This window comes from Halictus rubicundus, chromosome 9 (assembly GCF_050948215.1).
Source record: "Halictus rubicundus isolate RS-2024b chromosome 9, iyHalRubi1_principal, whole genome shotgun sequence".
Taxonomy (NCBI): Eukaryota; Metazoa; Arthropoda; class Insecta; order Hymenoptera; family Halictidae; genus Halictus; species Halictus rubicundus.
In genome coordinates, this window is record NC_135157.1 from 13,697,030 (window position 1) to 13,723,594 (window position 26,565).

The 26,565-nt window shown below is 46.7% G+C and overlaps 1 protein-coding gene across 1 annotated transcript in view; it reads left to right on the forward strand.

The window, feature by feature from the left end:
* The window catches only part of LOC143357016 (uncharacterized), a 190,151-nt gene that overhangs the window by 956 nt on the left and 162,630 nt on the right, over window positions 1-26,565 (forward strand). The window contains exon 2 of the mRNA XM_076793143.1: window positions 7,700-7,825. Within this exon, the coding sequence (XP_076649258.1) occupies window positions 7,701-7,825 (125 nt within the window). The 5' untranslated portion in view covers window position 7,700. The remainder of the gene's footprint in view (window positions 1-7,699; window positions 7,826-26,565) is intronic.

The window sequence follows — 26,565 nt, forward strand, 5'->3', positions numbered from 1 at the left end:
ACCGAGGTTTTCGCACGGAACCAGGTACCCCGATCGGTCGCGCAACATTTCCCACCTGTGACTCATCCGCTGTTGGACCGAAGCTGCGGCCTACATGTATAGAATACGAAGAAACTAATTGCAAAATTACCGAAATTACTATTTTGGTTAAGCTACGTTCCCCGCATCGAGTGGCCCGGACGATGCTCCCGTATAGGAACTAGGGAATTAGGGTACAATTCCTAATGTCCTCTGGTGAGCCACTAGATTGTTCATAATGATGCAGTTTATTCATCGTCTTAGGAACTCACCAAGGTGACTACCTAATCTCTGGGAAGCTTTATCCACTGGATTGCTTATGATAATGCAGTTTATATCATCGTGATAGTGATTCACCAGGGTGCTAGCTCTATCTAATCTCCTAGGAATTTCTTCTATTAAATTGTTTATAATACTGTAGTTTATACGCCTTAGTGATTCACCAGGGTGCTCTATCTAATCTCCTCTGGGGAGCTTCATCTACTAGGTATTTAATAACGATGCAGTGTATGCCATCAGACTGCGGATCTTGATGCAAAATAAAAATTGTCAGTATGAAGTGTACGAAACAGGAGACAAATCGAAATTTATTCTCTCTTTAATAATTTGAATTAGCCCAACTAATATTCTTAAATTCTCTTTCGCAGTCTAATCATCTACCAGATTGCTAGGATCGTTGTACTGCAGCGGTGCCTCGCATAAGTCTTTCATCGCCGAAGATCCTCGGCTCGGTTCTCCACAGTCGAGGTCGTCTTCTCGCATCTGCGCCTCCTCGTACGAGTCTCGTTACTTTTCTGCAGCTTACCCCGGGAATGAGATGACCGTGCGAAATGCTCGCCGGATTACGCGCTGAATGGCCGCGGAGCTTTTTCGCGGGCTCAAGGTTGAAGAACGATCGGCAGTTCGAATAGAGTTGTTACCGGTGTTTCGAAGGGCGCGGAGAGGATAATCGGGTCTGGGCGAGTTCGGATCGTTAGCGATACACTTGTATTCCAATTAAGCCTTTAGGAGCTCCAAATTTATGGCAGATAATTCAGTGCGCTAATGGAAAACCGATTTCAATGGTAAGTTCCCGGGCACGTAGCTCTTTCACGAGGGAAATTTGTATTCGTTCGATTTTGGTTTAATTAACTTGGAATTCCTGAATAAATTCCCTTGTTTCTACGTTGAAAAACTCGAGTTCATTAGGGGTTCCCTTCGATTTGTGAACTGCGGCGTTAACGAAGCTCATTTTGTCGTTCCGGGGAGCCCCCAGCTCCGGTACAAAAATTACTAACATTTTTCACGCTTTCTCATTTTGTCAATTGACAACTTGTTCCGTTTCGACCGATGGAGCCGTTTATGTAAAAACCTTGGAATTTTCTGTGTGTGTAGAACATTATTATTCCAAGTTGTTCTAGATTACATTACTTGTATTTCTCATTATTCAAACATTCTTTGATTAATACCAGTTTCCTGTATCTTTGCGACACTGATCAAGGTCGAACGATTACGCGGATCGGAAAATAATATTTTGTGCTTCTGCAAATCCGTTTCGCATATTTTCAAAGTTTTCCCGTGTTGTAACGGGGGCCGATAACATCGTCGTTACCGATATCCGATCGAAAGTGCTGTTTTTATAACATTATAATAACTCGAGGCACGATGCGCGCCGCGCAAGGGGGTTCGGCCAGCGGAGCCGGACTTTATGAAACGACGAGGATCAGCTTTGATCGTCCCGCGACTTTCAACCGGTGGCCATTAACGAGGATTTACGTCCTCGTTTACCTGCCTCCTGCTTCTTGCGTCCGTACTTCGGGAGTCAATCGAATTCAGTCGAATATGTTTCGCCGGAGTTAATAACACCGTAAACCGATCTGCTGCGCAACGCGTTTCGATTCGGGCCTCACGATTTGTAACGACGCGAAGTATGCCGGGAAGCAGAATTCCATTACACGAAAATTAGAGAAAGGAAACGAGAAAAAGATAATTAAAAGATATTTCGGTCGAAAGTTGTGGGATATATAGAAGGGACTATAGGAATTGTGTTTGTTTGACATTGAAGTAACCTTGGAGAGCTCCGTGGAGAGTACAGTTGAAACTTTTGGTGGGAACCTGTATCTGTGACTACGCATTCCTAAAGGTGACGTTTTCAAAACACCAGAGTACTTTTGACTTTTGAAGCGTCCCAAGCGGCGACATTAGCATTGTGCAGTGTAACTTGAGAAGTATTGAATAATTTTAGCTTTGCAGGTGTAGTTGACGCGTGCTTATTGTTTCCACGAAGTTTACAAATTTTTTGATTTTCGTCCAACATGCGAGGTACCGTTTAGGGTTGACGGGGTTGCGACGACAGGGACAGGTTTTGCGGATGAAGATTACGGATATTGTTATGCGAGGCGGGCCACGGTAACTCGAGCGGGTTCCAGGAGTCGGAACGGGACCACCTACTCTTTTCGGGGAATGTTAATTGGCCGTTTCACGAATTATAAAGCAACCGCGGGCCCCGAAGAAGAGAGTCTCACCGGCCACTTGCTATCGCGTCCATTAACATACCTCCGGGTTCCCGTGGGCTGTCGTCGGCCCGTCGCTAGCGACGCGCAACACTAACGACGCAAAAAAGGATACTAATTACACCGCGAGCTGGTTCTTGCGCGTATAGCCCACTTTCCTTATTTCCCCGTGTTTCGTTTCGGTCGGCCGTCGACCGGCAATTATGGCAACTTAGACTAATTATTGTCGTTTATTTGGTCCCGGCGATCCCGCCGATGGAAATTGCCGGCGTGTTTCGTTTCGCCGGTGCTTACCGGCAGAGGCATTCCCCGCGAACGAGGCCGTGTAATATTATATAGTGGATGATCGTAATCGCGCGGACAGAATAAGTGAGTAAATTGGATTTGGCGGACGCGGCTCGGAACACCGGGGACTTCTTCCGGCTGAGAAATACTTGCTCTGCTCGGCGCTCGCGATTTCTGCCCGCTTATGTTTGTTAACAGCAGATTCGCCCGGGACTCGTTACATTTTATCGCGGGGAACGCACTCCGCCACGGAACACGCTGCGAAATTACATACCGCGAGTATGATTCCTATTACTTTACGGGGGCCGTCGCGTGGAAAACGAGTCGTTTCCAATTTGTTTTTTCGCTGGTATATGCGAATTTACTCCGAACGATACCATAACGAACGGCTTTTATCGACGGAATCGGATTGGTTAACTCGTCCGCTGGTTCGTGTATGAGTGACCGAGTTATTTCGACAGATTTAAAAATCATTATTGTGCCGAAGCTCGAGAGGGTCGAGTAATTCTGATAATAATTGCACGGATGGTTATCGACATGCTTCGAACTGCTTCTCCGTGGTAGTAACGATGATTTCTTTCCTGCCACGATTACATTACGTCTTATAATTCGCGCTCTAATTTACAATCATCGCGACGGCGAACGATTCATCGAATCTCCAAATTCGATGCAATTTCATGCTTCCGGACCTTGTCAAACATCGATTTTGCAAAGAAAAATTCTGAAATAATTCACTGTCGTGTGCGTTGTCGGGTAGAACGTTCATGAATTTTTTCGCAATTTTTCTATGAGCAGAACGGAAGAAATATAATTCATGAAACTGTGCTCACGCTGTGATTACCCTCGTGGTAGGGGTAGCGACTTGAAACTTGTCACAGAGGGGTTTCTCTGGGAGTTCCGTTGAACGGTGTGACCAGAAATCAATTTAGTTTGGTTGGGGGTACTTTTGATCCTGCTATACTCTTTGCGGGAACTGCACAAAGGCTTGCGAGCACGCCGAGCGCAGTGCGGAAGGAAATCGCCTCGCTGAAAGAGCGACACAGGTAACCTCGCGGTTAGGCGGACCAGGGACGCATGATCGCGGTCGTCCGGCTCCCTGAAATTCGGCGTGCATGCGAATTTCTCCGATCGGAGGAGGTGGATCGCGTGAGCTACCGTCGCTCAAGAAGGAATCTGTGCTGAAAGCTGCAAAACTGACCGATACATTGCTCCAACAGACTCGATCTTAACTATTATTTATTTAACAAATGAGACAAGAAAGAAGCCTGTACCCTTCTCAGCGTATCTCAAGCAGATACCGTATTAGCCCACGGAAAGAGTTTCTTCGGACTCTGGTTTCAACCAATTTCGTGACGTGACAATTTTTTAATTGACTCACACCCAATTTATAAAAACGTCCCATCGTGCACCGGGCCGAGAGTCACGCGAGATTCCCCCGCAGGGACAAGAGAGACCCGAGAATGTTGATTCACGGCGGTATGTCGGTCATCGTGGTAACAAGGTTATTGTGCACGATACACCGCGGTAATTAGAAACTCCTGGAACGCTGGAAGCGCGCGCAGCTCTAAAGGGTGCCACCGATAAGGTGTCCGATACACGAGACTCGTAAAGAAAATCACTCGCGAGATCTTGCACGCCGATAAAACCGGAGAAATTTCTGGTTGTACGGGCCGCGCGCAGAGGCTGAAAGCGTTCGCATGAACGGTCTAATTCGACGCGTACCGTAGAACGAGCATCGGCTCGCGCAGTCTCGCTCTAACTGTACCTACATCTCGCTGCTTTGCATTATAATACGTCGCTTCGATGTTCTGGAATACGTCGTTGCGTTGGCTCTGAATTGCTATAACCGTCGACTACGATGCTCTATAACTTTCGAGTTTTTGTACTTGTCGTTGCAGAACATCCTGCGTTCATTTTTCCGCGAACGCGTTGGCCGTGTTCATGCGAATTTCCTTTCGTATTTTTGAGGGACTGAGTACGGAAATGCAGATGCAATATCGTGTGCATTGATTGCGAAATAGTGTGTCCTTAATGTTTCGCATTTGATCCATTCATGTTTGATCCACTCATCGACTTCCTTTATTAAATAGAATCCACCTTATGGAACCACCTTGTAAATCTATATAAAATTGTGCAAAACAGGAGATCTAAAGATGGTACAATACATGGGACAATTAGAAAATGTATGTGAAAAACGAGTGCTCGGCTGTTCAGCAACACGTTCAGGTATTCAACATCGACAAAGATCTTTCTTGTAACGATTGTTTATACGGATGAATAAGAATTAGCCAATTCAACGAATTTCTTTCATCGTTAGACCTCGTTAGCCAGCAAACTTTGACGGAGAAACGGCTTCTCTTTAATTAATCGCCGAGGAGCCAATGAAATGACATCAAGCTCGTCCTTGTGCACGAACGCTAGAGCCACTGCCAAGGCTAACAAAATCGTCAGAAGAAAAAAAAACGAGGCGCTTTCGAAGCGATCTCGCGGTATCGAAAAGGAGCGGCCAATTAATCCCAGCCATTTTCGACCAAGTATTTTCGAGGGAAGGGCTAAGCGTTTTTACGTCCTTCAGTATGTCGCAGAGCGGCGGCGCGTGGCGGGGTCGCGAGACCATGAACGGCCTTGTAGTTCCTGTCACGGTCTTTCATAAAAGACCGGAGCGGCTATCCTAGGCCACGGCCTCCTCCTTCACCTCTCGATCCTCCATTCTTTCGCGCGTCCTCTTGCTCGCGGTACGCCCATGACGCGCGACTATGATCGAGTTCGGCGATCGCTCATCGAACCTCCATCTTTCTCCGCGATTCGTCGAAATCTCGCTTTCGATTAATTCCGCGATCGCCGGGCAATTTTCAATTTCGCTTTTACGGACCGTGACCGGGCCCGCAGGAGAAAATGGAAAAACAAAGAGCCGATCGGAGTTTCGTTAAACGACCGGATAACTTATCGACCTGGTTCCGCGCGTCCTTTTGCTCGGTTTTCGCGGGCACAGCTGCGCCATTATTTTTGATCGCGTCTCCCGAAGGGGAAATATTTATAATGCGGTCGCCGCGTCTCGCGAAAACGAGCAAAACGTGTACCGCGACGTTTTTCAATGGGCAAGGATACGCGAGAGACGTATGACGGTTCTTCTCTCTCTCTCTCTCTCTCTCTCTCTCTCTCTCTTTTGCCGGTTTCGTGCTTCTTTGTTCGTCTTTCGAGGATTTTCATTGTAATAAAATTTCACGAACGTGTAATTACCTGGTGTCGGTTAATCGGCGCCGATCGAGATCTCGCGGGACATCGCTTACCCGTTAATTACCGGCTTGCCATTATTGATTCGAGAAGGGTGTAATCGCTCGTGTCCCAACCTATTAGATGGCGCCTTTAATTAATTATTTTCGCGGCGCGCCTGGTTGTTGCCCGGTAACGGGAACAGGCGGATGGGAAAACGTGCGGGACAGGTGCGAGACGAGGAGGATCGGTTCCTGAATTTGACCAAGATTGATGACTACGGGAGCGGCGATCGCGTAACATTCTTCTCTGGCGATGCTTCGCGAAACGGAAGAACGCCGCGGGAGCAACACGCGCCCCTCTCTCTCTCTCTCTCTCTCTTTCTCTCGCGGTCTCTCTGTACACGTTAATTTCTACCGCCGCCGTAATAAACGAATCATTTGTCTGATTTAATAACGCCCCGGTGGGCCCCGGCCACGCGGGAATGCTAATTTACGATAATTATTGTAGTTTATGGTAATCGCCGGTATTATCTTGGCCCTATACTCGTTAAATTAAAGATCGCGAGAGCGATGCCATTTGCATAAAACCGGGTAAACCCGAAGCGACAACTGCTCATTAAGAATCATTTTCGGTGACCGGACTTGTTCCCCGTGAATTCATGATCGAAACTTTCTCGAACATCTGGACAATGCAGCGATCTTTCGTGCGGAGTCTCGATCCTCCTCAACGAGGATTTATTCCGCTCCGTCTCTGAGGTCTTTCGATTCCGTATACTTTCTTTTAAAATATATTTCGGAAACGTAGCGAGACGGTTTATAATATTTAGGGTGATCTTTTACCGCATCAGAGAATGGGAAGTACTGCAGTATCAACACTAATTTTTTAGCGATCAGAAATTAATTTTTATTGCGATTTGAAGCTGTACTCACTATGAGAGATTTAAACCTTTCTGGTTCCACTAAATAGACGACCTTGACTTTGCCTGCTAAACGTGTTAATTCTATACATACGTGTATTGGTACTTTGACGTTCCCGCCACATCATTTTCCAGTCTAATCGATTCGTTTTCAAATTATTTCGAAAACTTCCTTCACGTCTGCTTCCTTTCATCAGCAGCTCGATTAAATTTCATTCGATCGGCCGGCGATTTGCCTTCACCTTATCAATGACGATAATGATACTGACCAGCGAACAGAGTAGAATGATTCATTGTAGCCGCCAGTATCGTCGCCGGTAACATCAAATCGGACGACGAAGATGCTAATGCGATTATAATGAAGGAGCACAGTGTGATACTCTCTTCGACGAAGGCACGATTCGCGGCGAAATCGCGATACTTTTTCACGGGAACCCGATTAATTATACCGGCGCTGATTTATGTCCCCGCGCAGCGTTCTCTGCACTGTGTTAAACATTGTGCAAAAATGAACCGGAATTACGAGTTCGACGTCTTTTCAGTTCCCGGCGGTAATTCGAAGATCCGATATCTGGTGGTTCGTAATTAATTGAACAAGATGTTCCCTCGGTATCGATACTCTTCGGATCGTTCTCTTTTTCGAGCAACATTGTACTGTGTCGTCCGTGGACCGGGACATTGGCTGCGACATTGCCTGCGACATTGCTGCTCGTGTCTGCTCGACGCGCATCGGCCGATCGTCGTCTACATTTCGATCTACCTGTTGTTACAGAATGCTGTCACCCGGTCAAGACGGCCAGTCTAACAGTTACTCGCATGGTAATGTTGTCCTTCAAGGTGCACCCTGCGGCCAGTGTCGAGATTTATGCCCGGCCGGATACGTGCCCCACTTTTGGAGGTGAGTAGTCAGATTGTACTTGGCATGCACCGAGCGCGTTAACCTTTTCGCTTCGAAGGGCACATCTATAGGGTGCTCCGAAATTCAGCAAATATACCGCGTCGGTATCAAACGGGTAACAAACGCATATGAGGTATGAAGGTCAATCCTATTTTTTAACGCAACAATTTATATCTCACACGTTCCTTCTATGTTCCGGAATGGCGTTCTAATACAACGATCTTCTCGCGGGGGTCGTTCAAGGTCACTTGAATTCTTCACCCTGTGTATAGTTAACGTTTCTAGAGTCTCACATTGATAATATATATTGATCGTTTTCGCGTCCAATAATGAGAACCTCGACATATTGACATCAGACATGATTTTAATCTTTAGGAGCAAATAGAAAAACGCAAAGTTAACAGAATCCGTTGTGAATTGAGCTTGAACAATAATTTCCCTCTTACTCGTACCTTAACACAAGGTATACGGAGCACTAAAAGTGACTATTTCACATTACTCTATAAAAATAAGAAGAACGTGCTACCCACATTTTTAGCAATACTTTAAAAATAATATATACTCGAAGAAATAAATTTGCCAGATAATTTCTCATGTATGCATCCTTAGAATCTTCATAATTTTCAATTAAAAATACTAGAACCCGTCATTTTGACAGGTCCCGTAAACCTAGTGTTAATTCGCTTTCACTGTAAACTTTCCGAATAAAACGGTCTCGCAACAGCAATCGAGGGTTGCAATGGCCGGGACCGTAGGGTTGCGTACAAGGTGTCCCATTTCGTTGAGTGATCAGCGTCATACCTTCGGGCGACGTAATGTTATACGAGACTACCGGACTTATCTATTCTCTATAGATAAGTCAGACAAATAGATGAGTCAGAACTCACGGGCTTTCTCATCTACTAGACTAAGGCAAAATTACTCACCGGTACAGAGATTTCATGTTAAAGTCCAACCCTGCGAAAACTCCGACCTCCACGTCATTCCCTATCTCTAAGGGCTAGTGTCATCCATCCCCACCAAACTTCCATAGTTGTACTCTTATATAAGGCCCTGCGAAAGGGCGCGGACAGAGACAGAGAAGAAGTTACAAGTAGCCCGTCAGTCGACTCGTTTGTTACAAAGTTATTCGTCGTGTACAAAATCGCTTGTATTCTTGCTTGGCGACCTATTCCCAAATAAACCTAAGTTGTGCTGGAAGAGTTTGGAGTTTATTCGAGGATACTCTTCATCTACCCCTTCCTGCGGCATAACAGTAATACGCGATGAAAGCGAAGTCGACGTAGTTGATTCCGAAATGGCGGCCGGAGGAGTTATCATTAGGCGGCGAATGCGACGCGACGCCGGTCCCCGGGACGATCGCCAGGGAAATTACTGACGGATCGCCGCGCCGGCGTAAATACTTCGGTAATGCCGGCTAAACGAACCCGGTCACGATGCACGCGATCCTTCTTTGATTTCCTCCGACCGGCGCGCGGATTGCCGGCGATCTCTCGCCGCGCCGGAAAGGAAAAGTAAATGGCACGAACCGGCGCTGCGGCCGAGTGAAATCCGGCGAGTACGTGCCGCGAACGGAGAAAAAGCGAGCGCAAAAACGCACGCCGCTCGAAACGGAAAATTATCTCCGGAGAGCGTCCAGAGAGCTATCGGGGATTCGAGATCCACCGGGGTTAGTCACGATCGAGCGATCGATGAAACCTGAAGGCCGGAATCCTGAAATTCGAATGCTCTGCCAAAATTTAGGAAATTTTGCGGTAGAATTTCGATTGTCCAGGACTCTGAATATTTTCGGAAAAGACCCCACAAACGCCTGCTTCTCCCACCAATCAATTCTCTTATGGAAGGGGACAGTGGGCGCTGTGGTGGGGACGGTCTTCATTGAGGCCATATTTGTATGAAACTATTTTCTTAAAATTACATTCTAATATCACGAGACACCCCTTAGGGGGCTAGTATTTTAAGGGTGGTTTCTCATCCTGACAAAAATTAACGCCAGCGACCCCCAGGAACCCTAAAAAAGAATTATCACACCGAAACTAGATTTATACTCCCAGGTATTTATTTTTTAGATTTTTTTCATAACAAAGAAATTAGTATAGAAAAGTTGAACTATTTTATTCGAGTCGCTCCCGTTTCGTTATAAATAGACTGCGAATCTTTGTGCATTTATGGCTGACGGAAATTTTCAGAAAATGCTATAATATAAAATTTGGGAGAATTTAATACGGTTTTTATTCGTTTTGGATCTACAAAAGGATTTTATTTCACTTTCTTAAAATTTGTCTGTAAAGATTGGAAATTGCACAAACATCTGCAATCTAGTTATAAATCTGCAGTCTAGTTCGCCAGGCAAAAATCCAATAATTTATACATCTGAAAACAGTGTTTGGAACGGCGCGGTTTGGAACATTTTTTTTTGAGGAAAAATGGCCCCAGTAAAAACGAACGGAAATGGACGATAAAACGAGGAATTCGCTGGAGGACGGATGGAGAGTGAGTTTGCGGTTCGTGGCGAGGAAACGTTTGTTTGTTTGAGAAACGTACATACTGCGAACGTGTTGTTTATGTATACGAGCTCGAACGGAGCTGCGACTATTTCGAATGGAACGCCGTGTAACCAACCTCGTCTTTACTGGAGACCGATTTATGACGTCGATGCACGCGCGGTATACGTAGAGACAGGGCACGACTAACTGGTTTTCATGATCGATTATTTATCAATTACTTATGACTCCGCTTTTTCCTCGGTTCGTCCAGTTGCCTGTGACATCGATGCTATTCTTGCGCTTCTTTTTCCCTTCGCTGGCAGCACTTCAGCTGTGAAATGCTCTGTCTTCGCTTTCACCGCAATTTCCTCCTTGCCCCGCAACCGTCAATTACAGGGCCGAGTAATTTGTACTTTGGGCAACTGTAGAGCACTTTTTGGAGCATAATAACGCGGCTCTCCGTGCAGTCTTCCCGGTAATTTTATTCATTTTTTGGTAGTTCGGAGGAAGCGTGTGCGGCGCGTTGCTTTACGATGTGACACATTTTTTATTCTGATTTTATGCTATTGCAGATTGCCATTGACAGAGTAAGGGCTGATAAACGGTTCTATTTACGTTCTCACACTACGGACATTTTATCGATGTTTAACGCCAGAGGAAGTGTCTTGCCACTTTGCAAAAAATTATGAAACCATCACCTATAAATGAAATCTTCCCAAGTGGGTACTAAACACAGTTCGAAACGCCGTGACAGTTGTGAACCGAGTCCACGGTTTTGCAATAAAAATGAATACTTCTTAAATGGGGAAACGACAAGTGACAGGTACAATTTCAAGGTCGGAAAACGAGAGGCGACAGAGGGCCAGCAATGAATTCTCCGGGACATCTGAATATCTTATTTCGCGGCCAGGGAGACCGTGAAAGCTGCCAGGTGCCGGCCGAAGCGACGAAACATCGATAAATTGAATAATAAAACGTGGCGAACCGAGGACGATTCGAACCGCAGCCGCAGGAACACGGCGGCGGCGGCGGCGCGGAGGCTGCGGAACCGCCATTATTTTCCCATCAGCATAATAATCTCGTCCCTGGCGAAAATTTCCTCGGTCTCCTCCGGCGAGAGTCCTTTCGTGGTACTCCGTGGCCGTAGCCGTAGCCGGAGCCGGAGGAAGAGCTAAGTAAATACTTCACGGAGCATCAACGATTATCCCCGTTGCTCCCTAGCGAATTCCGTGGTAGACCTTGAGACGGGCTCCCTTCGATCCCCGGGCTGGTTCTCCGGGGAAGCGCGAAACGCTTTCGAATCGGAGGAACGTCTCGGGGCCCGGTGGTATAGTAATTGCCGGCCGATTTCCCGTGGGCAGCCCCCTCGACGCGAGAAATCGGCCGGGCCAGGGGAACCCGAGGAGGAAGCAGAGACGGACGAAGAAGACGCAAAAGTGGGAGAGAAAGAGGAGGATGAGGAGGAGGAGGAGAAACCGGAGGAAGACGGAGAAACGCGGAGAAGCGTGGCCGTGGTTCCGAGCCAGTCGGCCAGCTCTCGGAGATCGAAAGAGGGCAAAACGAAGGTTTCTCGGCTTCGGGTCGTAGGGTCGACTCGTCGGTCTCACGCGAGCCCTGCGTGCAACGAGACCGGCGATGGGCCGCTCCAAGACGAATCGGCTGGCAACCGAGCTAACCCGATGAGAAAGAACGAGAGGGGCAACAGTACTTCCCCCGGACCCAAAGATGAGAGAAGGGGCAGACGTATGTTGGCCTGTAATTAACATACCGAACCCCCCTTCCCTCCTCGTGCAAAGTTGGTCCGTTCTGCACCGCACCGCACCGGTTCGGTTCGGCTTCGGTTCGCAGGTTCACCGGAGGAGATGCAGTTCGTTATTCCCGCGAAACCCGCGCCGCTTTGTTCTCTGTCAGCGTCGCCGTGTCCCAGTGCCACCTACTTACACCGCTGCCGGGGGAGTCCATTTTGTTTGGGGGTTCGAGCCGAGGGGGTGTCAGGAGACCAGATCCCCGTGGGAGTTCGCCGCGCGTGCCGAGACACTCGGACTTAAATGACTGTCAGCGCCTCTACTCGCACCCTGCTCCTGATACCTTCCTAACCGAGTAAGTAGATTAACCTGGCGACCATGGTCGAGTCAGACGAACCGGCCAGTCCCTCGATCATTGTCGCGACGCGGCCCGCAATGGGGACCAGAATGTCGAGAGACGAAAACGAACCTTCTCGTGTACCCATATCTATGGACCTCGAAACGGGAGAAATCAGTACAATTTCCACTTTATTAAGTGGAAAGGAAATTAGTACAATTTCCACTCAATTTAGAACAGTCATTTTCGCGAAAAGAATTTCTCCTTTTCAAGGGCCCGCTCTTCGTAGATTCGCGATAAGGTAGAGTGACCACGTTACCGACAAAAATATTTTTCGCTGGGAAAGGGCTCGTTCGAAAGAGGAATTCATCTAATAATACCATCTTCAGATTACGAGGGTAAAAGGTCTCCTGGAACCGTATACAACAAAAATACCGTAAAATAATCGGTATAAATAGAGTTCAAAAATACGTTTTCCCGTCAATTTTCGAGTTTTCGATTTTCCCGGCCACGGGAAGTCCATCACTTTAACACGTTCGCCCCCACGAGGCCCCGGTATCGGCGTTTTAATGCTCGCGATCGATAAACACACAGCAATCAGTGTTCGTGTACCTTGAAAGTACAAGTTCTAATTTGAAGAGCGTGTACCGAATAAAATATCGCGCGTCCGATGGAACGATCGAACGAACGAACGGACGGCGGGGATCGTGTTAGTAGACTCACGAATTAAATTCATCGGGGATCGATCCTACGATCCGATACGTTCAGGTTCATAATTACGGGAAAAGAGCGATTGCCTCGTACCCCGTATGGCTTCATCTACTTTTTTTTATTTCCCCCTCCCGGGGTGTACTTTAATGCCGGGGATTATTACCGCTAATAGATTACGGTGGATTCATATTTTTCACGACGGCCGATCGCGAACGATCTCCTCGGATTCCAGCCTGATTGGTCCGAACGCGAACCCTTCTTGTTTTTACGTCTGCAACGGAAATAACCATAAGCGCAGAAAGAGAGAGAGAGAGAGAGAGAGAGAGAGAGAGAGGATGCTTAACAAGGCGTGCGCTTGCCCTTATGATTTAGAGGTGTGCGCGCGCGCGGTACCAGATCGTTGAACGTTAATTAAATCGATGTTCTAATAAATTAGAAACGCCGTGGGTGCACCGTCGGTTGTATTGATTAGATCCTCGAAACGGGAATAGAAAGTTCAGCCGGTATCTGGGCTGCGGATCTTCATTGTGGGGCTTCGTGCGCGCCTTCTGCGCACACGGATCCACGTTGATCCGGGCTCGCGGTTAAATTGGCTGCGTGTTTCACGATCGCGAAATCATTTCCGACGACTTCGCTGTTCGCCTTCGCGGAAACACCTGCCCGCGCCGCGGTAAGAACGGAAACTTGTTTTTTCGACTTTCGCGCAAGTCGCCGGCCAACGGAGCCGCAAGAAGATATATATTCCTGTTGTCGCTTAATGAAGAGGAAACTGCTTCTTTGGAAAGCCGGGAATCTGCCGGACTGGAAGCCCGAAGCTCGTTCGGGACGGCTGTAAATCGATTGCGAGCACGTCGATCGCTTCAAACGGCGACTAGACGTCGATCGAGACGGGGTTCGATTCGATTTCACATCTCACATAACGTGACAACTCTGAATTGGTCCGCGATCATGCGTATTCTCAACGATAGGATTCGACGCTGGAAAAGTCGCACCGCATTCTGACCAGAAACGACCAACATGGCCGCCGTTAACGACCCTCGAATATGGTCGCGACGGGGTTCCAATTGATTTCCTTCGTCAACACGCCGGAAAACAAAATGACCAAAGTCGATCGCCACGTTCCGAGACGCTTCAGTAATTTTCCCTAACGCGGAGGAAACTGTACGGGAAAAAGAGTGATTTCCCGGCTTATCAGTCCGAGCTGCTGCCCCGTACAAGACGCCAGCTGATCTTCCCAATTTGTCTAGATCTCATCGTGAGAACCGGTCTCCGGATCGGCGGTGCTCTCGCCGCGTTTCTCCGGGTCGTTCGTTTATTAGCAGTATCTTCAGCTTCGTCGATCGTCCACGAAGAGAACCGCCTTATCGCGTTGATTACGCTCCCGGTGAACGACTATCGATAGTCGGAGGTGGCTCCACCGTCTCGTCGTAAAACATCCGGCCACGTTCGACCACGGCGCACGGCGAATTAGCGGATGAACTAGTCAGGGGATTGATTCGGACCTGACGACTGTCCGCGAATTAGCGATTCACCCGGTGGGTTCAACGGAAAAGCTCCCGTTCGAATAGATATTGTATATTTAAATGCATAAATTTCCCGCGTTATCTTCCTATTTGCGTCGTTATCCGAGCCGAAGAGTAACAGCCTCGAGACGAGACTTGCCCGCTCGGTGAGCTACGGACCGGTCGAGTCTGCCAGTCGACGACTGTCACGGGAATAAATGGAGCGAGAGAAAAACTTGTATCACCGTGAAAACCACGAGCGGAGAGCTGAAAAGTCGCCAGCGGTCGTCCCCGGCAGGACGGGAGCCCGCGAGGAAAGCCTGAAACCGCTTTAATCCTTTGATTCCGATCGACTTTGATTGATGCTCGCCTCCTCGGACCTGGCTGGCCTTGATCGAGTCTTTCACACTACCGATACGCGCTTTTCGTGCTCGGATTATTCATCGTGCCCCGGGATGCTAGCGCTGAAACTATTCGGTGCTTCTTTGTTAACCTTAAAGGGTCGGGCATTTTTCCATCGAAACGTGGAATTTTCTTTATTAAAAATATTCAGACTGTTTCAATTGAAGTTTCGGGCGCAATTATTTCTCAAATTATAACTCGTTGTGAAGAATATTTCAAATTAAATTTAGTCTGATGCGGGGGAAATGTGGTCACAAAGATTTCAAGGTGACCTCTGTTTTTTAAATGTGGAATTGTATATTGTTATTCAGATTAGCGTGCAGCCTATCCCCAGACGAATCCATCGACCTGTAACACTTTCCTCTTCCAAGGTCATTCAAGGTCATTCTGTGCTGTTCTGAATTTAGCTTTCTTAGCATGTTCATCTGGAGACAATTTTTGACCACCATAACATGACTCCCACGAAACGGAGTAACTTTTGTTTGAAATATTTTTTACCGCGAGCTATATATAGTTTGGGGAATAATTGTGCAAACTTCCAATGGTACACATTCAGTGCTGCTCCGTATTTAGCTTACTTAGCACGTCCAGCTAGATTTGTGACCACCATAACACGTGTCCCACGAAACGGAGTAAGTTTTGTTTGAAATATTTTTTACCGCGAGCTATACAGGGTCATCCGTTTTTAAACGGCCAAACGTCAACCAGCTATAGAGGACCCCAAATGAAACAACTTTCACCCCTAACACTTTTTTTGATTCGGTCTTGATTTTTAGATAATTGCAAAAACCCGTCATTTTTTGCGTTCACTTAAGATTAAATATATTAGGACTGCAATTATGTATCTTGACGATTTTTCCTTTGTTTGGTTTGAAATGAATAGGGGCATCTTTTTTATTCAGTCAACTTTTTTGTATGACCTTTGGATCTTGGTTTTTTTCAACTTCGAATCAAAAAAGTGTTAGGGGTGAAAGTTGTTCCATTTGGGGTCCTCTATAGCTGGTTGACGTTTGGCCGTTTAAAAACTGATTACCCTGTATATAGTTTGGGGAATAATTGTGCACGAAACTTCAAATGGGACACTCTGTGTATACGACCCATACGTTGTATTAATATGTTCATGCAAAATTCCCGAGTTTGTCTCCTATATTATTTTCGTAATCTGGTTAATTATCAGACTCCAGGTTGGCCGGCACAGAAACCGTTCTTTCGGTCGGTCTTTTGTCGAGGTCAAAGGAAATCGTTCCCGCGGAAAAGTCGGAGTTTTATCGGCAAAGTCACGCGGAAGGTACACGGTAGGTACACTCGGGCTCCCCGAGGAAGGTAATCGGAGTCCGTGTCAGCAAGACGCAATTAACGCTGTCCCTGGTCTCCGCCGGCTACCTCACCTGACCCCGAATACTATCCGTGACCCGAAATAGTCTCGCGTGAGCCAACGGGCGCCCCGTTAACGCCATCGGGAACGGTACACCGAGCGTAGCCGTTGCGAAATCACCGGGTCCCATTGTTTCCGGTGAAGACGTTTCAGCACTTCATACACGCGGACGTGACCGTGATTAACATCATTTGCACCGACCCTCCCCCGGTAGGGGAACTCGTTAGAGGATCGTTAAGGTAGTTACAGTGTCGGAACACTGGGGATGGACAGGTGGTTCCTGGTGGGGTGGCGATTCTTTAATGTAACGCACTACCTGTTCGGAGAAACCGTTCGTGTTAACGCATCGACCGCCATACTGCTCATACAAGGGTGATGTAATTCTCTCGGGCCATACTTACCGCCGGAACCAACGGGCCCGTCAAAATGGCGGATTTCAGATTTTTTCTCTTACAATTAAACAATTTTGTCACAGTTGTCAGTATTGTCAGCAGCGATTCCTCTTTACTCACCCGCAATCTTTATCCTATTAGTTTGTCCCAAAAGTTTCTCTCGCTAACTATAATATTGTGAAATAACAGGAGCATACATGAAAGACACGATCATCCTGTCATTAAAGTTTTATATTCTCGCCAAGCTCATCCACGCTGCTTACCTTTTGAAAAAAATATCATACAATTTGCACACGTTGATTTTACACGAAACTTTCGCACCACCAAGCAGTTTCGTATTTTGAACGTTGTTTATTTATTTCCGGACGTCTTCGCGAAGATCATTCTAAAAGGAAAAGTGTACGAAATCACAGTCAGTCGCGCCTCGCTCTTCGCTGACCGCTTTGATCGTCTCATAAAACAGACATGGACCCGCAGGATCCCCCATATAATCCAGAACATAGTCGAAGTAGTATAATAGGCGAACAGGTAAAGGGGACTGAAACGTCTAATCCTCGAGAACCAGTTCCGCTTATCGCGCGGTGTACAGTTACTACGATATCGCCGTACCCGCGCAAGTTATCGCAATACGTACTCGATTCCTCTATCAATTCCAGCCAAATCGCGGCGATTAAACCAGAAGGATATTTTGCATAACAGCTTTGAGTCTACAATAACTTACCTGTCCCGGGTAAAATACTTGGATACAGCCTATAATACTAAATACTTCCACACCGACCCCGGAATTACCACTTCTGCAGAATGGTGTACTAAAATGCTGTACTCCGTCAATGAGTTACCCCCGTTTGCAAGGTACAACTTCGGAAATACGTGCACTTCCGTAAAGTAATTGAATCACAGGGCGACGCGGTTAAACCATGCAAAACTGTGCGATCTCCGGTAACGGTTAAACTTCACCTTGGCAACCCAGAAATTTTTCACTTTTTGATACATAATCTTGTACATCATGCCGAGAGGACGCCAAAAATCGATGTTTCAAGGCGAGGAATTCACTGGTTCGAAAGTTATGCGTGTTTCGAGCTACTTTCCGTTCCCGTAGATAAGGAATCAGTTTCAAGTTTCCCTCGTCAACGAATTTCGCACTTGACTCACGTATCGCCGAGGGGCAGGTTACACGTCCGGGCCCGACGCCCGATGAGATACGATTCATACCTAACGAAAGGGAAAAACGAGGAGTCCGTCGGGCCCGAATCGTCGAGCTCGATCGCGCGCCACCAGCTTTATCTGCCATTCCCGGTTTTAATTTCTCCGGCTATCGTCGCGGTTCTCGGAATCCGCAAATTACCTTTGCCGGGAGAAACTCTCGCGAAACGGCACGGCGACGGGCGACGCAAGGGGGGAAAAAAAAACGAAGAAGCAACGGGGACACCGTGGTCGTCCCGCGTTCGTCAAAATGAAGGCCTTTCTATCTCCGCTCGCGTTCTTGTTGCGACGTTTTTCGTGTCCCCTTCGTATCGGGAACGCTCTCCGCGTTATCGCCGGCGAATCTGCGCCGCATTTTTATCGGGCCCTGGAACGTTTTACTTTAGGAGATTATAGTGGTTCCGACGTTAGTCCCTCCGTGTTATGTTTATTGGAGTGGTGATTACCACGGGGCATCGTGGAAAAAAGGGTGTATCGACCGGGCGAGATTAAAAGTCCGTGAAAAAGCAGATGGCCGCTCTCGAGAAGCGAAGAAACCGGGAAGAGACTTTAACGAATCCGAACGTGCTCGCCGATGTAATGATGCGTTCGCTTCTGTAATGCGTAGTTGAGCGGCCGACGAATGATGGTCGACTGTTGACACGATTTTTTGAAAGGCACCAGGAAATTTGTGGATCAACGGTGTTATGATAATTTCAGCGTTAATACGCTTCCCGGCAGTAATCGCGCAAGACTCGGCTAATATTCAGCCTGCTTCGTTTCTCAGCTTCAATTCGATCGATTTAGTCGTTATACTTTGAATATGTAGTACCATAAAGATTGGACGAAGTTTGAACAAAACGATTCAAGCACGTATCGCGCTGAAAATTGTCAAGCGTACAATGAAAATTGTACGAATCCTGAATAAAGTACTGCCATTACTAGACTGCGGATTTTATGCATTTATGACAAAAATGAGCAGGAGTAATTGAAAACAGTAAAAAGATTAGAAGAGTTTAACAATGTCGATATACCGTGTTTAACATATAAATATTATTAACGAGCAAAATAAACCTTTACCCAGCGCCTATAGATCGCAATTGACGTATAAAAATTTTATTTTGCACAAAGATCCGCAGTCTGGCGATTACTAAACAACCAAATAAATTCGCGTTTAGTATTCGCCGGTTCCGGTGTGGATGCGTCAACATCGAACACCGTTTTATGAATTACTGCCATTACTAGACTGCGGATTTTATGCATTTATGACAAAAATGAGCAGGTGTAATTGAAAACAGTAAAAAGATTAGAAGAGTTTAACAATGTCGATATACCGTGTTTAACATATAAATATTATTAACGAGAAAAATAAACCTTTACCTAGCGCCTATAGATCGCCATTGACGTATAAAAATTTTATTTTGCACAAAGATCCGCAGTCTAGCGATTACTGAACAACGAAATAAATTCGCGTTTAGTATTCGCCGGTTCCGGTGTGGATGCGCCAACATCGAACACCGTTTTATGAATTACTGCCATTACTAGACTGCGGATTTTATGCATTTATGACAAAAATGAGCAGGTGTAATTGAAAACAGTAAAAAGATTAGAAGAGTTTAACAATGTCGATATACCGTGTTTAACATATAAATATTATTAACGAGAAAAATAAACCTTTACCTAGCGCCTATAGATTGCAATTGACGTAAATTTTATTTTGCACAAAGATCCGCAGTCTAGCCATTACTAAACAACCAAATAAATTCGCGTTTAGTATTCGCCGGTTCCGGTGTGGATGCGCCAACATCGAACACCGTTTTATGAATTACTGCCATTACTAGACTGCGGATTTTATGCGTTTATGACAAAAATGAGCAGGTGTAATTGAAAACAGTAAAAAGATTAGAAGAGGTTAACAATGTCGATATACCGTGTTTAACATATAAATATTATTAACGAGAAAAATAAACCTTTACCTAGCGCCTATAGATTGCAATTGACGTATAAAAATTTTATTTTGCACAAAGATCCGCAGTCTAGCGATTACTGAACAACGAAATAAATTCGCGTTTAGTATTCGCCGGTTCCGGTGTGGATGCGCCAACATCGAACACCGTTTTATGAATTACTGCCATTACTAGACTGCGGATTTTATGCATTTATGACAAAAATGAGCAGGTGTAATTGAAAACAGTAAAAAGATTAGAAGAGTTTAACAATGTCGATATACCATGTTTAACATATATATATTATTAACGAGAAAAATAAACCTTTACCTAGCGCCTATAGATTGCAATTTACGTAAATTTTATTTTGCACAAAGATCCGCAGTCTAGCGATTACTGAACAACCAAATAAATTCGCGTTTAGTATTCGCCGGTTCCGGTGTGGATGCGCCAACATCGAACACCGTTTCATGAATGATTTCGAGCGGTATCGTGCGGCTAACGAAATTATCAATTCGATCGGTCGTTAATTAAAAAACCAGCGGAAGAAGGTCGGAATAATTGTTGGAGCCGGTGACTGGCAGGCTCGTAAACGTCCCCGGCCGAAGATAAACGCTTTTATCCGTGGCCGTGCCGAAAAAGTATGCCCCTAAAAGTTCAGTCTCCGGACGCCGATTTCTTCACGTTCATCGAACCGCGAACAGAAAGGGTTAGAAGAGAAGAAGAATGTCGCTCCGCGTCGCAGGTTTCGTACGCGCTCCGGCCCGCAAAAACTTGAAGACCTTTCGGTTCCTCTTGTCCTGGCTCTCGGCCCCGCAACCCGGTTCGCTCGTTTCGCCATGCTTCGCGTCGCGTCGCGTCGCGCCGCGTCGCGCCGGCTCGTCCTTCTTTCATCGACGCAACCACAATCGCTCGCGCGAGTTTCGCTTGTCCTCGTCGTTGATATTCGCGCTGTTCTCCGCTCCATTCTTGCGCCCATGCGATCCTCCACTGCGCTCTCGAAACATTCTTCTCAACGCTCACACATTTCTTGGTGCGTTTCTGCCATTTACAAGTTTTCAATTCTTCTGAACTCTGAATGAGATGTCTGTGAAAATAGTAAAATAATATTCGGGGAATCCATATGGCTTTCCTCCGCGAAATTGTTTCCGTTTTGTGGAACCATCGACAACATCTTAGGGTGAGCCATAAGTTATTTTGACATGTGAAACAAACTTTGTAGTAAATTTAAGGTTTTATTGCTTGATTTATTGTATAACCTCCATCAATATCAAGGACGTTGACCACGTGGACCCAAGGCTTCTCGATAATTCTTGTACACTTAATTTTGGATCAGCTTCCACTAGAGATTTTAGGGTGTCATTATCAAATTCAACTGGTCGTCCGAGGCCTGTCGGAGAGATCATAATCACCAGCAGGAAACCTTCCGAACCAACCTTGACACTTGTTGACCTTCAATACATCTCCATAAACATCGCAAATTTTCTTTGTTGTTGCATTAAATCCCGCATGAAAATGAAAAAGTATGCAACGACGAATATGATCCTCGGAAGGTACGGACGCCGCCATTTTATTACAGGGTGTTAAAAGAAAATTATACTTTTTAGAGTATTTTGAACACAGGCTGCTTCACCGAAAACTGTAAAAGAATACGTGTTTCCTCTTCATCGATCGGTGCGGAACTAAAGAGGCAAAACAAATTCTTTGCAAATAATTGTTTTGAGTATTCGCAGACGGTCTTTTGGTGAAACGGCCACATCACAGTAGTTGGGATTACTGTTGAAATTTTCCCGAGAGACAGGATTGGTGTATGAATGGCGTCGCTGCGGAGTCGGAGGCGCGACGTTCGGCGGCCCTTGAAATGATAAAGATCGGTAGCATAATTTTCACGGAATCCGAGGCGCGGAGGTACACCGGTGTCGTCGGCACGGTCGCGGCGGGGGAATGATTTTTACGGCGAAGAATCCGGCCACTTTTTCTGATTCCTCGGGGCCCACCTTTTCTATACACGCGTCCAGGGGCCGCGGTCGTGTCCTGCCTTTTACGGGTGAGCGCTGGCCGCCTCGAAAGCCGCTAATTAGCTTCGCCCGCGTTCATCTCCGAACGTTTAATCGTCCCCGGCCGGCTATATTCAGACTCGCGCGGCCGTTGTTCTGGTTTACTTTCAGCGGAGTCGCCTCGTTCCGATAGTCCGGAACAATTATTGAATTCTCCGTTTCCGAGCGAAAACGCTTCGGACGTTCCTTATCGTTTCGAAGATACGCTCCGTGTTTTATAGAACCGAGTCCGTATTTTTAGGAACTCGCGAATCCCGTGGAAATCGTCCCGTTTTTAAATGTGCCATTTATTTTTTCGCGCGATCATTTCCGAGGAGCACCGGGGAATTAAACACGTCCGTTATAACAATCTCTGGTAGGTGGTTCGAACAGCGCGGAATTAATTATCGGCGGGAACGCGTGTTACGATGCCATAAAATTCGGATCGCGAACGAACATCGCTTGGTGCGCGGCTACTCAAACATTGAGTCATCCCATTGACCCGAGGATGGCCGATGGTGGTTTCCTTTCAACGGAGAATGATATATTGCCGAGATACTTCGGCAGCTCTGCTCGTCATCCTTTTTTACGAGGGGCAGATTTAAGGTGACGATAAAGTTTGGCATTTTCGAATGTCTGGCATCGTAGGAACGCAATAAACACGCAGTCGTAAAGTCGAGCGCGCCGGTTATGAAATGATCCCGCTCGTTCCCGTGGCTTTCGTCATCGAGAAAGTGGCGCGAACTTTCCCAATCGACTCTCAAATTAATCGGGAAGAGAGGAGAAAAACTCGCGATTCGGCGGATAAACCGTGACGGAGTTGGACACGGGCAAACGCGCGGCGACTCGTTGCTGAAGAGTTCTGTACGAGCATGAAGATCCGACTGATATTACATAAGATATTATTACTTCATCAATATAAATACACTTCGAACTTGGGTTCATTTTTTTAAATTACAAATTTTCAGCTATTCAACTCTTTGCAGTTGAAGATTTTTGTGAGATCACCTACCAGAATTTATTTCTTTATTGTTTATGGAAATACTCACTCTGCTTAAACGAGTGTTTCTCTTCTACAGATTTCGTGAAACAAAGATTTTGTATCTTCCAAGTACCATAATCGCCAGCTTTACATATCCCCTCGGAAAGAACGCCCTTTCTGACTAAAAAGAAGTCTTCCTGGAGAGAACAATCAATCGAAGTCTGCATTGTCTACATTGAGTTGAACAAGAGGATCAACAAGGATCTGAAATGCGCGGATCCGAGAAGGACCGTAAAAGAAAATCGATACGATTTAAATGGCCCCGGCCATGAAATCTTTAAAAGGGTCCGCCGTCAAAGGGTTAAACGCGTACGCAGCAACCTAATGCAACGTAAAATTGCGCATAACCGATTATAAGACCGGTTATCGAGACGAACGACGGGTACAAGGTAGAACTTAATGGAAAGTTCGTCATCAGTGTGGAGGTATGCTCTCAAGTCTACGGGAATGATTCAAAACGAGGGTAAGAAGCATTAGCGGCGGCAAAATTACGTTCACCGGTTGGAAGGACTATTCCACTCCCATCAGAACCGCAGTTTTTTGTCAGCAAGAGAGTTGGCTAGCAAGTTTATTCCCAGTGGCTAACTGGAAACGGAGTGTGGCCATTCCGCCACGTCTACGCCAAACCTGATGACTCTTTCCACTCATATGTCCCCCGTCCGTTAGCTCGGATACCTATTACACCTGTATGTTTACACTCGGCCATCAATCTTGAGCACCTAATCCACTTGCACGACTACTTTCAGCCGCTAAGCTCTGGCCATCCGTTTCACCTGTACCTTCGCTACCTTAGCGAGTCGTGAGAACAGAACTCGCGCGTTTCGTTCGCGCGACAACCTCTTGTCCCTTCGGCGTACACGCGTAGAACCGATCTCTCGATCCATTGAACATCGCGAAAGAAAATTAATCGTTCGACCCCTCTACCAGCGGACGTCTGCAGCCATAACAGGCGGTCCTCTCGGAATTCTCATCGCAACAAGCTGGAACACTTGTTATTCTCCGCAAGCTGATACGATTTCAATTTTCTTAAATATTCGTCAACCTAGCTTCTCCTATTTTTGACGATCTCGTGGCAGTCGCGGCTGGACCCAATTTTATTTCACGTATTTTTCCTATTATTTTCTAAACGAATTACAGGTAATTACAAGGAATTACGGTTTCGCTACCTGTACGTAACCCCCCCTTTTTGTACTGGCTCTGGGTCTCATTTTCTTAGGAACCTATCTACCGTGTTACAGGAGGGTCACCTGTATTTCAACCCTTAGCACTCGAATGGCGACTGTAAGGCGCCACTAGGAATCGCTGTATCATTATTAAAAATATTTTTTACATTGTTAAATGTGTTTGTATTTAATAAATTACTAATCACTTCGGTATCGTACGAATATATTGCACCATTTTCGTATGTGTAACATGAAAAATATGTATATAGAAGGGAGATATTCTAGGTCAGAAGAAATGTTTCGTTTTGGAGTCAAAATAGCTTCGAGCGCAAAGGGTTAAATTTAACCCGGGACTTTTTCCGAGAGAATTCTAGGCAAGGGAAGAGTACACGTACGCGGCGACCAGAAATTTGAATTAACCAGCATATTTGCATAAAATAAGTGCGCGGTGTCTATAACGTGACCGACCGGACCGAGTACAGTCCGTGTAAGGGGATCGGGAGAACCCTCTGGTCGTTCCCCGTCGGAGCAATCATTCCCCGACGGAGACGGTCGGTCCTGGGGCGTGGCGGGGGGACACACCAGGTGTGATTAAAAGTAACACGATCGCAAATATTTAATAAAGCACGCGTCTAATCAAGCGGGCTCTATCAGGGTCGCCGGGGGATGGGCAAACATTGCGGAATCGCTCGTACGTGACCGACCGCCGCCCGAGCCAGCAATTCCTGTGAAATCGGCTTCCTCGATTATCGGTCGTGTAACCATGCGAAAAACCTCACGAAATCGGGTTCTGTTGCATTCCGCGCGTTCCCCACCGTGGTCGGGGAATTTTTCTCCGGTGCCCACGCGTTTTCTTCGCATTGCTCCCGTGCCCGGCGTAGCACTAATGAACAAATGAAAAACCATGCTTCTGCTTAACTCCTCCCGTGGTTAAGGCCTGCCTGTATTGTCTCGTCTAATGATTCGTCGACCGTGCGCTATCGTTCCTCGAATCTGCGTTTCCCTCGTCCTCCTTTCTCCTTTTCTTCTACCCTATCTCTCTCTCTCTCTCTCTCTCCCTCGTCCTCTTTCCTTCTATCCCTTGGTGCACGTTCTACGAAACGTTTCTCCTTTCTTGCTAGTCACTTTGCCTTTCCGGAATCCTTGACGGACGGTAATAAGGTCTCTCGAGAGTCTCCGTGTCACTGTCGAATTTGATGATACCTACATCCGTTGATACTTGAAAGATTCGCGGAAAATGTAAGATATGTGAGAAGCAACTGTTTATGTTAGGCTCTGCGATTTTACTAGGCTTCATGCGTACAGCGATTTCTCTATATATGTCGCCAAGGCCTGGATGATATACGTCGCGGAATTATCCCCACTACCACGGGGTATACCGTGTGAGGGCCTGTAAACATAGGCTCGGGTATGTCTCCTGGACCCGTGTTGTTGACATATATCGAGAATTCAGTGTAATCAGGTTCGTTAACAAACCTTCCTGACGCAAATATGAACAATGGGGAGAACGTCGTCAATTCCCCCAGAAAAATTAGAGGGGGCTTCAGCAATTTCTGTGTCTAGTAGTAAATGAAGAATCGAATAAATAAATGCGTATACGTACGGCGATCGAAACGCGAATAGCAAACAAGATGGCGGCGCTGCGGCGCGTTAAGCCTCGTAGTGTGGGCTATTCATGGTTTCCATCATGCCAGATTAACCGAGCCATTCAAGTATGAAGCTCATTGTCCCGCGTAGGGTTCATTTTAGTAAAATTCCCGGCGCACATCCGTTCCGCAAATATTCATCGGCGGGAAAAATTGAAGAAGCAGAGGGACGTGGGGTGGCTCGATCCTCTTGCAATCATCGGGATGCTCCTCGCGCGGCTCCTCCGGTACCGTTAATCGCGTTTAATAGGCAGATTTACGAGGTTTTTTTCCTGCGTGAAAGTCGTCGGCCGTCTGTTCCGCACTCGACACGTTGTTTACGCGACCGCGTACCTCGCCGGTCGTTTGTCAACCGTTAAACACCGGTCACCCTCGCTTGTCCTCTCCCATTTTCCAGCGGATAGGGCCGCGAGCGATACCGAGGCTCTCTTGATTAACGAGACACCGCATATATCCGGCCCTCGTCTCCCCCTTTTCCCGCGATGGGGGATCGCGCGGGGCATTGTTGCACTCGTGCTTTACTGCATATTGCCAGCCGCCGATCGCATACCGACCTTCCACGGTTCCAAGGGGAACTACATCTTGAAGCGGCCCTGTTGCGCCCCGGAAATTGAACCGTCCGATATCGCCGAATCCCTCAAAATTAACTTTCGGGGACCTCCACGCGAATGCAATGTATCGGTATTGCACCGGTACTTATCGGTTGTACCTTCGGAACCCTTATGGCAACCGATATAATACGAATTTACTGAATACGAAACTACCGGCATGTCAT